At 40.5% G+C, this 16,723-nt stretch overlaps 1 protein-coding gene and 1 long non-coding RNA gene across 5 annotated transcripts in view; both read left to right on the forward strand.

Moving 5' to 3' along the window:
• The window catches only part of LOC310753125, a 347,922-nt gene that overhangs the window by 33,042 nt on the left and 298,157 nt on the right, over positions 1-16,723 (forward strand). The gene's annotated exons all lie outside the window — the stretch shown is intronic.
• TTC39B (tetratricopeptide repeat domain 39B) overlaps positions 1-16,723 on the forward strand; it is a 57,881-nt gene that overhangs the window by 28,820 nt on the left and 12,338 nt on the right. For all 4 annotated transcript variants that reach the window (XR_014543001.1, XM_083593461.1, XM_083593462.1 and 1 more), the window contains 11 exons: positions 144-248; positions 718-849; positions 3,229-3,305; positions 3,830-3,897; positions 7,486-7,550; positions 8,881-8,986; positions 9,297-9,362; positions 10,924-11,032; positions 13,041-13,108; positions 13,202-13,261; positions 15,642-15,803. Coding sequence is in view for 3 of the 4 variants with exons in the window: in XM_083593461.1 (XP_083449587.1) it covers positions 144-248; positions 718-849; positions 3,229-3,305; positions 3,830-3,897; positions 7,486-7,550; positions 8,881-8,986; positions 9,297-9,362; positions 10,924-11,032; positions 13,041-13,108; positions 13,202-13,261; positions 15,642-15,803 (1,018 nt within the window). In the remaining variant the exon portion in view is untranslated. The remainder of the gene's footprint in view (positions 1-143; positions 249-717; positions 850-3,228; positions 3,306-3,829; positions 3,898-7,485; positions 7,551-8,880; positions 8,987-9,296; positions 9,363-10,923; positions 11,033-13,040; positions 13,109-13,201; positions 13,262-15,641; positions 15,804-16,723) is intronic.

A 16,723-nucleotide genomic window follows, 5' to 3' on the forward strand; every position in this document is an offset into this window, starting at 1 on the left:
TCCATTTACTTTGGTATTTAAAAAACCTGAGTAATTTCCAGCAATTGAGCTGTACCATGGCATTTGTCTGCTAGTTTGAATGCAATGTCACTTAGGCATAGTGCAAAATTCTAACTATTCTATTCTCCCAATCCTTCCATTAGGGCCACCAAGATGGATCTGAAGTGTTCTCTGGAAGAGTGCACGATGGCACTGAACTTATTTCTGAACAACAAATTCTCGGAAGCTCTGGAATTGCTTCGTCCCTGGTGAGGTTATTTTGTTTGCTAGAAGCAGTACAGGGAGATGCTATAAGGCATGCCATCTGTTTGCTGGAGATTAAGGCATCTGAACAGAGTAGCTTTCATTATTTCTAGCTCTGTTCCCCTCCCCAAAGCAAGTCTTCTGCAAGTATTTCTTTAAACCCTCTAAAGTGACCTATTTTTGGGCAGTTCAAAATTTGAGGTGTAATAAGAGCCATTGCGCATGTTAACTTGAAGAGGAAAAATGTGCAGACCCATTTGTAATTTTATCAGAACGGAACTAGGTTGCAGAATAAGCATAATTATAGAAGAGATTTGAGGGAAATCATCTTATGTGCAGAATACATTGAAAGATGTATAGCATTTAAAAGTTACTTTTATGAAACATGTAATTTTGTGTTTGAAGAATACTAATTTTTTTAGTGGAACTACCATTTTGATTGAAATGCCCATTTTATTTTATTTTTCAAAACAGGTCTAAAGGTAGCATGTACCATGCCCTAGGGTATAGTACTATTTTAGTTATGCAGGCTGCTATGACCTTTGAGCAACAGGATATCCAAATGGGAATCGCAACAATGAAAGAAGCTCTACAAACTTGCCAAAAGTAAGCATGAATAATTTTTTATTTGTTGAATGCTAGGTATCGGAGGGTTGTGCAAAATCATGTGTACGTTTTTTCTTAGCAAGCAACAGGAAAAAACTAGTAATGAAAAGAGATGTTGAGAAAAGTTACTTTTTTGTAATTTTGATATGCACTTACTCAATAGAGAATATGATCCTGGTCATTGTCATTTAGCATTACTAGAGCAGTACTCAATCAGAAGATATCCAAAGTTATTCCTGCTTGCAGTAAGCCCATTGAAATCCATGGGCGTGACTAAATTCAATTCATTTTGGTGAATCTGGGAATAACTTAACTGGATAACTGTTGGATATGCATTATATAGTTTGGAATTGTGGTAGTAGCCATAGTGTCAGCCTAACATTTAAAATGGGTGTGTAGTTAGTCTTGGAAAGAAGAGCTTAATCCTAACCATGCTTACTCAAATGTAAGTCCTGTTGAATTCAGTGGGGCTTACTCCCAGGTAAGTGCGGTTCGAATTGGAGCCTGAGTCATTTGTGATGTCAGAGGATGTTTGCAGTCTCAATGGCAGCCAGAGTCCACTATGTATGTATGTATGTATTTATGTATGTGTGTATATATATATATGTATATTCACACAGCCTCTGATGACTTTCATAGCTTTGTACAAGTTACCATTTCACTCAAGTCTCTTTCAGAGCCTTGTACCAGTTTTCCACTTGAAGTAATGAGCAAATCATTAAAATTCCAAAGTCCAGCACCTTTTGCTAAATTAAAAAACAGAAGTCATGTATTCACACTAAGAGGTTTGGTTTGGGGCTAGATTAATTGACTTATTTTGGAGCCTGTGCTGGAAAAAGACGGATTTCCTGACTGCTTCTGCAGTGCTTGCCTACAGAATATTATTATTAATATTCTTTATTAAATTTCTATACCACCCTTCATCCAAGGATCACAGGGTTGGTTTACAATATGAAAAGACAACAATACACTGGTAATTAGCCAAAGGCTTGGGAGAAGACGAATGTTTTTGCCTGGTGCCTAAAGATATGCAGATACCAGCTGAGCCACAAATGGGGGCACCACAGAAAAGGCCCATTCTCGTGTTGCCACTCTCCAGACCTCTCATGGAGGAGGCACATGAAGAAGGGCCTCAAATGAGGATCGCATGGTCCAGGTTGGTTCAGACTGCTGTAGGAAGTAAGGGGGGGGGGGAGAATCACATAGATTTACTCAATTTGACTGGAAGAATAGGTTCTTTAGGCATGACCAGAATATTATCTAGAGATGTGACATACTGTATTCTTTGTTAGATGGAATTGCTGATAAGAAACTGATAAATATAATCTTTTGGCTTTGTAGCAGAGACATAGGATAGAATCTGAATAAGGTCTGCAGTTAGGGTCATCTTCATGTACTTGGTCCCTGGAAATGGTGTGATTTGTGCTAGATACACAACCATGGTGTGTGTTTTTAATTGAAACTACTTTTTTAAAAAGTGACCCAAGCCTTTAAAACAACTGTATTATATAAGAAAAATTAAGAGGCTTTTATACACAAGCATATTAAATTACCATTTATCTTAGAAAAGTTCACATTAATCTGGGATGTGAGTATCATTTGGAATGCCTTCTTTGTATAGAGGAGAGAGGCCAGTCTGCACTGATTTTTGGTAGTTATGTGATCAGATAAAACAGAGAGGCAATTTTCAGATATTCTCCTTGATTCTCTGTATACGTTTCCTTGAAGAACGACCTTGTAGGTATGGCTAGATACAAAGATGACAAATAACATTTCACAAATAACATTTCACATGGAAGCTACATGAATGACCCTTTGGTGTTCAATATTTACTTTTCATTAGCCTCATGCACTTCTAGGGAATCAGCTACATCCCCAGGGCAAGAGCCAGGGGCAGGAGGTGCTCAGTTCTTCCCATGTTTACTATGACAGGTGGGCTGGATGACTGAGTGGTTAGAGCCCTGGTTTCTGGACACTAAATTATGGGACGTTGTTTGTGCAATACAGTGGTACCTCGGTTTAAGAACAGCCCTGTTTATGAACGATTCGGTTTACGAACTCCGCAAAACCAGAAGTAGTGTCCCGGTTTGCCAACTTTACCTCGGACTAAGAATGGAAGCCAAATGGTAGAAGGGCACCGGCGGTGGAAGGCCTCATTAGGGAAAGCGCACCTTGGTTTAAGAACAGTTTCAGTTTAAGAACAAACTTCCAAAATGGATTAAGTTTGTGAACCAAGGTGCCAGGGTAATATTGTGGCCTATTGTATTAAGGTTCTGTAGATTGCATTCCTTTTCTCTCCCAGCTATGGCACAAATGTCTGATGAATGACTCAGTTTCTTTAGCTAAAATTAAATGTTTGTCTCTTTCTCTTTCATGTAGATTCAGGAAAAGGAACACAGTAGTAGAATCATTGTCCAGTTTAGTTTCGAAGCAGTCCGTAGATCAGCTGAATGAAGGTAAGAAGAATATGGGGTGGGGGTGTTTTCTCTGTAAGCTTATATACTCAGTGCTCATGTTTGTGAATTTATAAGCAACCTATTTCACAGTATTGGGGGCAAAGAATTGTAGAAAGACTGTGCAGCTTAATACATTGGGACTCAAAGAAGCACAATGTTTTGGTTTCTCTTTTTTTGCTGTCTTCTCTCAGTATGGAAAAAATTATTTTTTTTATTTCCTCCAAAAGTGCTGCCTCTGGTAGCAGATCAAATTATGTCAATTATGGGAGATATCTATTATCTTGACCAAGAGTGACCAACCTGGTGCCCATGGGCACCATGGTACTTGTGAAGGCTTCTGGTGGTGCCCATGGGCAGATGCCCCAGATGCTGAGCTTTAGTTTTTGTTTTTTAAAAAAGTCTCTAGTTATGGGGCAAAATTTGCAGGAACGTATTTGATAACATTTGTTATTACCATTCCTTTAGTACTATTCATTGCTACTATTTTAGCTTTGTATTAATTTGTTTTATTTTATCTTTAATAGAGGAAATGCATGCAGAAATCTGCTATGCTGAATGTTTACTACAGAAAGCAGCACTGACATTTGTACAGGTAACGTACAAACTACCCTCCCCTGGAATATTAGCCAGACACTGTCTTTGCTATCTTTTTGGCATCCACTGAAAAACTTCCTCTTTCAGCAAGCCTTATAAGCTGAGATATTTGCCAGTCTGCATCTGTATTATAATGTTTCTAATACGTTTAATTTTTTTTATTTGTGTTTATCTCTTGGTTGTTTACTGCCCTGTTCTCCTTTGGAAGAAGCGACAGAATATAAATTTAATTGATAAATAATGAATAACATTAGAGTCCCACATCAGCAGAATATGGGAAAATGGGGTTTTCAGTAATGCTATGGAACAAGTTCATTTCACAAAAATCATGATTATTGTTTCTTAAGAAAGAAAGATGCACTTCCTGCCCCTCTCTTTCAAGACATTCCACTGTGTGCATTTGATAAAAATCCAGAGCCTGAAATACTATATTAATGAAAACTGTTGAAACTTGTGCCCATGGTATATTTTATCTCCGAAGCAAACAATGACGCTGAAATTTGGTGCTTTTACATGTGATTTAATGATCACACAGGAAAACCTTTCCCCACATCAATCAAAGTACATTACAGTACCAGTGTTCACAAACTAAGCTTTTCCCACTTTAAATGCCACCTTGTCGCCTCCAGTTAGTTCAGAAGAAGAAACTCCTACAGTTTGCCATGCAACTCGACTCTGATGTATTGTCATGGATCTCCTTCTAGCAGGCAGCACTGACTTTTCCTTTACTGCCTCTCGGCCCTTTGGTGACCCTGGCAAGATTGAGGAAAAGGCTTGTCAGTTTTGCTGACAGATTGTCAGATTGTGTTTTGTTTTCAAATGAAAGTATTACTCTGAACGTAAGCACTTGAAGGAAAAGACTAAAGAACTCCCATCTTCCTTCCATAGAGCAGCCTGAGAAATGGTGTCGGGGAAAGGGATCGGAAGATTAAGTTTTCCCAGCAGCAGTGAAACTGATAAGGCTTCACACACACACACACACACACACACACACTTCCAGAAAGGAGAATTAAAAAAACACACACTTCTCCAATTCTGTGAAAAATGGAACACAGGGGACTAAAAATACACTTCAGATAGGGTACTTACAGGCAACAAAAATAAAAGAATTTATTTGCAATTGCAAATCCATTTTCCTGGCTATCAGTCTGTGTTAAAAAAAATATACAAGTATATGTAAAACCATGTTTCTGTTTCAGACACACACCACCAAGAGCAGGTCAAAACACTCTGGTTTAATGTTTAAAATGATACTGGTTTACCACATGCAACTTTTTAAACATTAAGATGATGCGGGTTTTCAGAAGCATAAGTGGCCTCTGCTTCTAACTGTCTACTAATGTTACTTAGTATCTGCTAATTCATCCGTGAGGTTCTTCCATTGGTCAGTAAAGGAAGAGTCTCAGAAACAATGATGCTATGTGCAATAATGTTCAAGAAGATCTATTTCCAAGAATGCATTTTGCAATTATCGGCACACTTTGCCTGTTTAGTCATTCTGTTAAAAAACGATTTAGCAGAGTACCGCAGGTCCTTGCTTTTCTCTTATCTTTAATTCATATGCATTTGTGCAGTAAATGTTGCCGTCTCTTGTTCCAAACATTATTTAATAAACCTTAACAAAGTACCATATTTTTCGCACCATAGGGCGCACCGGACCATAGGGCGCGCCTAGTTTTTAGACAGGGAAATCAATAAAAAAAATCTTTCCCCCCCGCCAGCCCCAAAGAGCAGTGTACAGGCTGCGCACAACCTCTCCCTGCCGGAGGGGTTGCGCGCGGCTATGTCACAAGCCAAGGCAGCCAGCGGGATGGATCGCGCTGGCTGTTTTGGCTTCCTCTTTAGCCCCACGCAACCTCTCCCTGCCGAGAGAGGCTGCGTGGAGCTAAAGAAACCATAGCCCCGTGCAGCCTCTCCCTGCCGAAGGGGTTGCGCGCAGCTATGGCACAAGCCTGCATTCGCTCCATAGGACGCACACATATTTCCCCTCAATTTTTGGTGGGGGAAAACTGCGTCCAATGGAGCGAAAAATACAGTAGGTCTCTAAAAAATGTTTTAGAAGACTTAGCTGTTTACTGTTATCTTTGCAAAATAAGGATCACTTAACATTTTCATAGATCACAGCTCTTGGCATTCTGCTTCCTATTGATAATGATGCATGCAAAGGCTGTTACATACCCCAGAGCCTTTGGTTTTAGACCTTCAATAAAACTTTTTTTTTTTGGTCAAATCCCTGCCATATTCTTCCACATGATCTTGTACACAAGTACACTACTGCATGAAAAAGACTAGCATGGACTGGGCTGTATGTGTGGGGAACTGGCAGCCAAGTTCACAATTGTTGTTGAGAAAACTGCTGCTGCTGTTGTGGAAATGGCTCTCATCTTCCTCTATACAGCTTCATTAATGCTAGCTCCGCCCCTCCCATATGCAGTAGTGCAGAAATTTTTAATAATGAGAATCAGCTCTACAGCTTCAAAAATCAGCTTGCAGGTGGAACTCTTGAGGAGGCTAGCCGTGGCATAGATAGCGAGTTCAGACCCGTCAGCACTAAAAGAGGTCAGCATAGCTATATGGCAAGGTCATCTGTTGCCTTTTTATGCACTCAGACGCACAGTCTGGCTAAAAAAGGCTGCTTAGCTGGGAACTAGTGTTTCACTGTATGCTACAACCTGGCAACAACTGAAATTTCAGGCGAACAATAGTATTGATTTAACAGAACTTGGGAACTTGTCCAGAGTATTAAAGGATTTTGCTCCTTTGAAATGGCTGTTTAGACCTTATATTGCAAGGGAAACTTATTTAATGCACATTAACCACTAAATAAATAGTCCATTGCTATTTATGAATCATTATGCTGCTGTTTCCAGTCTCCAAATCATGATACAATACCTGTTGGAGATGTAGTAGGTTCCAGTATTCACACTGGAAGGGTGCAGAAGAGTGCAGAACAAGGATGATGCATGCACTTGGTGGAAGCACTCAATATTTATTATGGTGGATGATGAAGTCTTCAGACTGGGCTATTCCTCATTCAACTTTTGTGTACTGCAAATGTACCACTGTATGATTCCGTTATTATCCCAGTAATGCATCAAATTATTGTTGGATACTTGTAGCACCATCTAGTGGTGTTTCTTCAGTTTTGCTTGATACATATAAATGCTTCTTTCCCGTGAAGTTTTGTTTTGGAAATGTTTGTATAAAGCATTTATATACAAATAGTGTTCCGTTGATTAAGAGTTGCATGCACAGCCTAATAAATACATTCAGCTTTATGTATACACATTTTGCATGTTTCCAGTGTTTACATTACACAGGTAAAACTGTTCAAGTGATAGAGGTATGATATACGCAATGGGTTGCATTAAATGTAACGCTAAGTAGTATTTTGCATCCCCTCATGTGCTCCCTGAATCTCTTATGGGGGCTTCTTCAACCCTCCACAGCAGATCTGGGGACAGCATTGAGGGAGGGAGGAGAAGGGGAAAAGTCCTGTTGTGCCAGCATTAATCCTTGCACTAACACAAAACCCTAGTTGAATATCATCTAATGATTTGTTTAATTTAATTCTCCCCCCCCCCAGGATGAAAATATGATCAACTTCATCAAGGGTGGCCTCAAAATCAGGACAAGTTACCAAATATACAAGTCAGTTTCTGTAACATTTTTTTACTTGTGCTTTTCTGTTTATATATTTCAGCAATTTAATTCCCTGCTAACTGTTTAGACACAACTGTTTAGACAAGTAGATAAATAGGTACTGCTCTGGCGGGAAGGTAAACTGCGTTTCCGTGCGCTGCTGTGGTTCGTCAGAAGTGGCTTAGTCATACTGGCCACATGACCCAGAAGCTGTCTGCGGGCAAACGCCGGCTCCCTCGGCCAGTAAAGTGAGATGAGCGCCACAACCCCAGAGTCATCCGTGACTGGACTTAACGGTCAGGGGTCCCTTTACCTTTTTAACTGTTAAGATAGTAGAAAAATTGACACCAGGTTTTTAAAATCATTTGGTAATGAACTTCTGTCTTGCCTTAGTAAAGGTAAAGGTACCCCTGCCCGTACGGGCCAGTCTTGACAGACTCTAGGGTTGTGCGCTCATCTCACTCTAGAGGCAGGGGGCCAGCGCTGTCCGCAGACACTTCCGGGTCACATGGCCAGCGTGACGAAGCTGCTCTGGCGAGCCAGAGCCGCACACGGAAACACCGTTTACCTTCCCACTAGTAAGCGGTCCCTATTTATCTACTTGCACCCGAGGGTGCTTTCGAGCTGCTAGGTTGGCAGGCGCTGGGACCGAGCAACGGGAGCGCACCCCGCCGCGGGGATTCAAACCGCCGACCATGCGATTGGCAAGTCCTAGGCGCTGAGGTTTTACCCACAGCGCCACCCGCGTCCCTTCAGTCTTGCCTTACCCCGCCCCCAAAGAGACATGCTTCCCAGCAGGGGCATTAGCAGAGGAAGGATGTGAAACAGCAATGGGAGAAAGAAAAGTGGGAAAGACAGCATATTTACCTGCGCTTATAATTCTTAGTCTGCAATCTTATACATGCTTACTTAGGAGTAAGTCCCATGGCTTTCTGTGATGTTAGAGACAGTATACAAAAACTTAATATAGAAGGTGGGGATTTGTTAACAGTGAGACACTGTTACAGATACTATATCTGTAAAATATCCCTGATATCATATATTGTGGAAGTAGAGGAGCAGGCAGGTTACTCTTAAATCCCTGCCCTTTGTTGTTAGTCTGTAAAGCACCATGCACCCTGACGCTGCTTTTAAAATAATATTAGGCATGAGAGCATAAATACTTTCAGAGAGCCTTGTTTTAGGCAATATTGAATAATAAGCTAAGCCTCGAAATAATTGCAGTCAGTTGGAGACAAGTGCAATTCTGTTAATTTCCAGTTACATGTCATAGTAATTGCAGTACCTTTCATTCCATTTAACATGAAAACTTTTCTTCTTCTTTTTTTTACTCAAAAAGAGAATGTCATCAGGTTCTTCAGATGACCCAGGGCAGCAAAAACAAGAATGAAACCTACTACCAGTTTGAAGGGGGCGTGCAGCTAGGAATAGGAGCATTCAATTTGGTATGGGTTTTTATAGTTTTTGGTGTACAAATTGTGATGTAAAACATGGCCTGTAATGCTGTAATTTTAAAGAATAATAAAAATTAAAAGCTGATTGTAATTTTGCAGACTTCCATTATAGCAATAGAAAACTTTTGCGGTTTTTATATACACACCTGCAATTTATAATTTTATTCTATCAAAGTTAACTTGAACACAGAAATGTTAGAGTGTTTTGTTATTATTATTATTTTATGCTGTTTATGTTTTTAAGATGTTGCAGTTTCCTTTTAAACATTTTAGTGATTTGGTGTTGCTGATTTTGTTGCAGATGCTGTCCCTTTTACCAGGAAGAATCCTCCGACTTCTAGAATTTATTGGGTTTTCAGGCAACAGGGTATTAAAAGTTCTTTTCACCATTGATGTTAAAACATACCTATAGCGTATATCATGGATTGGGGAAATATAGGAGCAGGCTGCTGAATGTGGGAGGCATTTTGGTAAACTTTTAAGTAATTGATTTCATAACTATTCAAGTGCCATGATTAATTACAGGCATAAGCAGGGGCAACTGCCCCCCATCAAGTAAATAAATAAAAAATTAACTAAAATAAATTGTAGAAAGATTTTGACACATTATTCTGAGCACTTGGGGTTGAAAGAAAGTAATTTAAAACAAATGCCATTGAGATCTTTCATTCCAAATCTGCTAGAGGGAGCCAGACAGAATGATGGCAGGTGGCCTCACCCTAACATAAACCCTAGCTACGCCCATGGTGGAGGGCATTATTCTGTAGCAGCCCCTACATTATGAAATTGCTTCCCTACAGTGGTGCACCAGGCACCTTCATTGCACAGCTTTTATTGTATGCTGAAAATGCATCTCTTCACCCTGGCCTTTGAATTTTGAGGTGTGTATTCTAGGACCTGGGACGCGGGTGGCACTGTGGGTTAAACCACAGAGCCTAGGACTTGCCGATCAGAAGGTCGGCGGTTCGAACCTGGCAATGGGGTGAGCTCCCGTTGCTCGGTCCCAGCTCCTGCCAACCTAGCAGTTTGAAAGCATGTCAAAGTGCAAGTAGATAAATAGGTACCACTCTGGCGGGAAGGTAAACAGCATTTCCGTGTGCTGCTCTGGTTTGCCAAAAGGGGCTTAGTCATGCTGGCCACATGACCTGGAAGCTGTACGCCGGCTCCCTCGGCCAATAAAGCGAGATGAGCGCCGCAACCCCAGAGTCAGCCACGACTGGACCTAATGGTCAGGGGTCCCTTTACCATTTTATTCCAGGACCCACTCGGGTTGTGACTGAATTTCGTTTAAAACTGCTTTTAGTGCTGCATTTTATATTTCTATAACTGCCCTGGGACCTACCATATTGGCCCGAAAATAAGCCACACTCCCCCCGCCCCAATTATGACTGTGAAAAGTTCAAGTGCTGCTTAAAAACGCGACCTTACAAAAATTGGCTTTTACGATATCGCTGCTGAAACAGACATACGGTAAAATGGAACAAAAAAAATGTTTTGTTGCCGATTTGCGAGCTTGAGACTGTTGTGCAATTAATTCTAATGTTATTCATCGCTTTCCCTGTATTTTACAGTGCATTATTGATTCTTTATTTGCATTTACGGTGCTACGAACAGGTGTTTAAACCACTTGCGGGTCCTCTCTAGTCCCCGTAGGATTTTCTTCTATATTTGCCATTTATGGGTGTGAGTGCCTGCGGAGTTTTAAGGGAGCGGCTTATATTCGGGTATTGTCTCTCCCCCCCCCCCCCCACTGCATTTTAAAGATGCAGCTTATTTGCAAGTGTGGCTTATATTCAGTTTAGGTACTGTTGAAGGGTGGTTAAAATAACCCCAATCTCTTCCTCTTGCAACCCTTCCTTTTTTCTGCATCTTGAAATAATTAGTACTAGTGCTGCATCTTATCTTGTGCGATCTTTGGTTGCTTTTAGGAGGTGGGTCTCCAGCAGTTACGGGAAGGAGCTTCTGGTGCCAGTCTGAGAGCCATACTGTGTACTTTCACCTTGCTGCTATACCACACTTACGTTTCATTAATCCTAGGTAAGAACTGAAAAATTAATTCCTGGGTGAGATACAGTGGTACCTCAGGTTACATATGCTTCAGGTTACATACGCTTCAGGTTACAGACTCCGCTAACCCAGAAATAGTGCTTCAGGTTAAGAACTTTGCTTCAGGATGAGAACAGAAATCGGGCTCCTGTGGCACGGCAGCAGCAGGAGGCCCCATTAGCTAAAGTGGTGCTTCAGGTTAAGAACAGTTTCAGGTTAAGTACAGACCTCCAGAACGAATTAAGTACTTAACCTGAGGTACCACTGTACATGGGAAAACTATAGTTTTCAATCCAATCCCTAATATATTTTAATGGGGCATTTACTTGTTTTCTTGCACTGTATTTTCATCATTGTAACCCAGGGGTTGGGGTCACCAAACTTGGGCTGCCCGCTTGGCCATTTGGGGCAAGCCATGACCACCTGCCCTATACCTGGAGTCATGAATGACTTCAGGCGTTGCGTAGGTAAGAACAGGGGGTGAAAGGGGCTTTGCAGGCGCTGCTGACTGGGCTGCCGGAAGAGGTTTGCACGGAAGGCAGAGGGGGAAACCCTTCTGCTGTGCCTTGCTAAAAGTCAGGACTTCAGAGCAGCAAATCAGCTGATGTCATTTGTGATATTGGGTGATTGACAGGTGAGCAGCGCCATGAGGCAAATCCTGATAAGGATCTGGCCTACAGGGCAAACGCGATTCTCTACCTCTGTTGTAGCCCAACAAGTTAACAATTTGAAGTGGGTTTGAGATCTTGGATTAGTTAGCCTTAACAACAACAAGAATAACAACAACAACACATAATTTATTAATTTATATGCCCTCCATTTGACTGGGTTGCCCCAGCCACTCTGGGCAGTTTCCCCCTCCCAAATAGAAAAAATACAATACAACATCACACTAAAAGCTTCCCTGTACAGGGCTGCCTTCAGATGTCTTTTGCGAATCACATAGCTGTTTATCTGTTTGACATCTGCTGGGAGGGCGTTCCACAGGGCAAGTGCCACTACTGAAAAGGCCCTCTGCCTGGTTCCCTGTAACCTCACCTCTTGCAATGACGGAACCACCAGAAGCGCTAGTGAACTGCTTTGCAGTATGTTATTTATTTCTTTATTTAAAGCTTTTTAAAAAAATATTCTGCTCTTTGGCGAACCTTACAAATGCCAGTGAAATGACGATCCATATCTTCAGGTTGATAATTTAAAAGATATAACAAAAAAGGAAAAGACGATGAAAAAAGCAAACTCAGAACACTTATTAGAGAAATTTTATAATGACCAGTGGAGTGATAGGATTTCTAGAAGGGAGTAGTAGTAGTAGTAGTAGTAGTAGTAATAATAATAATAATAATAATAATAACAACAACAACAACAACAACAACAACAACAATTATTATTATTATTATTATTATTATTATTATTATTATTATTATTATTTTATATCCTGCCCTCCCTAGCCAAGACCGGGCTCAGAGTGGCTAATATCAAATATATAATATAAGAGGAGCTGGTTTTTCAGCCCACAGTCCCGTCATTTCTATAAGCCTGATAGAATAGCTGCTCCAGGTGAAAGCTGAGAGAGGAGTCTGATGGAACTACTCCACATTGCTCCAGGGAGGACTGAGAGCACACATTCCCAGGGCTTCTAATTATTTAACTGCATTTAGGTCAGAACCTGGTTGCACCAGCCCCTCAAGGATAAATAAGATAAGCATGGTAAAGAATGCAGAATTTCAGTGCAGAAATAATTGTATGTATTCTGCTCCATTTCTATCCTGTTCATTTACTGTACAACTTATTTATAGCAATTTAATATTTTTATTGTTTTGTTTGTTTATTCATTCATTCATTTCATTTCTATACCATTTTATATTTTTAAGAGAAATCTCAGAGCGGTTTACAGAATATTAAAACATCAATAAAACAATAATATAGGTTTTCATGTCTTTGGCTATGCAGATTAACCCGCAACTTTGGGCTCTGATAGAGACTTTTGTTATTTTCACAGGAACAGGGGAAGCCAACCTTTTAGAAGCAGAGGCCCTCCTTCAGCCTTACCTTCAGAAGTTTCCAAAGGTTGGTTTCTTTTCTTTTTTTCTTTTACCTTATAACATGATATTTTTGTTGCAATTAAAAGCATTCTAATGTGTTGCTTTTCTTTCTCTCAAGGGTGCCATCATTCTGTTTTATGATGCCAGAATAGACATATTGAAAGGAAATTTTGAAAAGGTAATAAATCCCCACTCTTTTTTAACAGTAAAATTTGAGGTGCTGTTTTAAAGCTGCTTTTTGAGCTCGTTATATAATTCTGTTGTCTTGTATTCTAGCTTAACTGAAGCTTAACTGAAGCCAGGGGAAGCCTGTTGCCTTTAACGTGACTATTAATTCATTTTTTTAAAAAACAAGTGTATGGGAAATTATTCCCTGCCAACCAGTGCACTCGAGTCTGGTTAGGAAACATGAAGTAGACGTATTGGGCAGAAAGTAATCCTGTTCTATAACACATTCACAATTCTGCATTTCTATGGGTATTCAAGGATGCTAATGGCTTGCAAGAGCAATTCACAATGTAAATGTTGAATTAATAACCTGTTTTCTGTTTGCCAATTATTCCACACCTGGAAGACAGCATAGTCCCCACTATGGCTATTAGTTCAATTAATATAAATTGGGCTGAGGGCTCCAAAGCTCATCATCTGTACAGAACTGCCTGTGCTATGAACATCTTGCTTATACTTTGAACCCAATCATTTTAAATAAACTTATTTATCAAACATGTAAGATCCTTGCTTAGGTTTTTGCCAAGTGAATCAGAGTCTTTCATGTTGCTCTTCAAAACTCTTTGTTCAAGACCCTGTTGGATCATCAAATGGCCCTGTACTCTTCCTGCCTAGTGTGCCCCCTCCCCACTTCCCATTCACTCCAGTTTTATGAAGGCATGGGCTATTGCAGGTGTGGTGAACCTTTGGCAACGGGCTGTGCTGGCTGCAGCGGATGGGTGTTGTAGCTCACCAACCCCTGGAAGGCCAAAGGTTCCCCACACCTGGGCTATTAAATAGTTATCCTTTATTAGGCATAGCAAACAACACATTATCAAACAGACACCATATACAAATCGTGCAAAATACGAGCTCAGCATAACAAGGTTTGTCCTGGTCAGATCTTTAATTCCAGAGAAAATCAATTTGCACAATTACAGCACTACCGAATCCCCGATCAATTAAGAATCACTAATTCTCTTTATAATGGCCCAGTCTTTCTTTTTTTTTTAATAAAATATTTATTGAAATTTTCAAAAAGTTTAAAGAAAAACAAAAAAGAGAACAAAAAACAGACATATAACTTTCAGTCACATATTTCCTTGACTTCCCCACATCTCCCCTTCTTGTATTCCAATTCAGTTTTTAATTCAACAAGTTCCTGTCCCCAAATTTTACCTTATTATATTTAAATCCTTTTACTTAACCAATTTTAACATAAACCTCAATCTTTATACATCAAAACTTATTCTTAATACCTTTTTCTAAAGTCAACCCCAATTCCATTTCACGAATTCCCCATTTTAATCTAAGTAACAAAACAAAATATTTACATAAAAAAAACCAAATATATTTGTACCGCCTTTGGATACCCAAAACCCCACTCCCCGCCTTTCCCGGTTTCAATCTCCAACCGATGTCCATCAATCCATCTGGTGTCAGCCTGGTGACCTCACGTCCGAGGCCCTTAAATCTCTCTCCTTTCCTCTCTGCCGGTTTTTTTGATAGTCCTTTATGATAAACACCAAATCTCGGAGAAGCTCTGTCCCAATAAGGTCCATATTTCTATAATGGCCCAGTCTTTCTACATGGACAGCACTCAAAAATTCAGCCACTATTAAAGTAATTTGATCATTCCTGTCCGAAAGCAGGTCCTGAACCGTTGGTGGCAAAGAAATCAGCCTATTGAGTTGTAAGGCCTCTAATAATTGTCTTCTGGCATAAATGCCAAAATCACAAGAAAAGAAAATATGCTCCAAATCATCAGCTTCCTGTTTACTACATTTACAGAGACGCTCTTATTCTGGGAGAGCTAAATATCTTCCTCTCACTATCATCAAGGGAAGCATATTAAATCTGGCTAACATAAACAGCCTGCACAATTCATGATTCTTCAGATTTGTCATGTTTCCCTTTTGAAAATCTCTGCACAAAGGGAGATTTAAATAGAGAGAGCAAGTGCTGTGGAGTGGAGACAACACTTTTTTCTGTAAGATTCTTCCTGATAATTTCCCAAGTTTCTTTGGGGTCAAAACACCTGGGCTATTGTCTTGCTTTTCAAAAACAAGTAGCTTAACAACTTCTGTAGCCTTTTATTATCAAATAAAAACCAGAATAGGAGCGAGAGGCTTTGTGTCGAGCAGAAAGGCATCCCTGTTTAGGGAAGCTTTTAATGTTTGATGTATTACGGTATTTTAATATTTTTTTGCAAGCTGCCCAGAGTGGCTGGGGAAGCCCAGCCAGATGGGCGGGATATAAATAAACAAATTATTATTATTATTATTATTATTATTATTATTATTATTATTATTGTTAAGCCTGCAACTTCTGTAACATATTTTGAATTCTAGGCTCAGGTCACATTCCAGGAATGCATTGCAGCCCAGCAAGAGTGGAAGCAGATCCATCACCTTTGCTACTGGGAGCTGATGTGGTGCTATTCCTTCCAGCAGAACTGGCTTCAGGCATATCGGTATGCAGATCTGCTTTGCAAAGAAAGCAGGTGGTCAAAGGTAAATGGGTGATCAGATATCGTTATGAAGAGGCGAGAGCCCCTTCATAGTTTCAGCTGATGCTTGCTTTCCCAGCATATGCCTTCTCTGCAAGTTCCACCTATTCAAATTGGGTGTTGAAATTCAAATACAGTGGTACCTCGGTTTAAGAACAGCCCTGTTTATGAACTATTCGGTTTAATAACTCCGCAAAACCAGAAGTAGTGTCCCGGTTTGCGAACTTTACCTTGGTCTAAGAATGGAAACCAGCCCTGAGTGCTCACTGGAAGGACAGATCCTGAAGCTGAGGTTCCAATACTTTGGCCACCTCATGAGAAGAGAAGACTCCCTGGAAAAGACCCTGATGTTGGGAAAGATGGAGGGCACAAGGAGAAGGGGACGACAGAGGACAAGATGGCTGGACAGTGTTCTCGAAGCTACCAGCATGAGTTTGACCAAACTAGGAGGCAGTAGAAGACAGGAGTGCCTGGCGTGCTCTGGTCCATGGGGTTGCGAAGAGTCAGACAAGACTAAATGACTAAACAACAAAAAAAGAATAGAAGCTGAACCATAGAAGGGCACCGGCAGCGGGAGGCCTCATTAGGGAAAGCACGCTTTGGTTTAAGAATGGTTTTGGTTTTAGAACGGACTTCCGGAACAGATTCAGTTCATAAACTGAGGTACCACTGTACTCAGATGCTCCAGCTAGCAACTCTTAAACTTCATCTCAGCTACACATTTAACTCAGCACTGACCTGTGCTGAAGTTGGTTGAACTACCAACTGAGTTGCAACAGCTGTCTGTTGAAAACAGTGGGAACAGAGTGGAAATTGGTGCTGGGGCAATTGGAGGTTGGGACTGCATGGTTCATTGCACTGCTGGAAAGAAGGGGCCATTCTACCAAAATATCCCCTGTTAAATATTCCGAATCAACCCCTTAT

Source organism: Podarcis filfolensis (genome assembly GCF_964270895.1).
Source record: "Podarcis filfolensis genome assembly, chromosome: 17".
NCBI lineage: Eukaryota > Metazoa > Chordata > Lepidosauria > Squamata > Lacertidae > Podarcis > Podarcis filfolensis.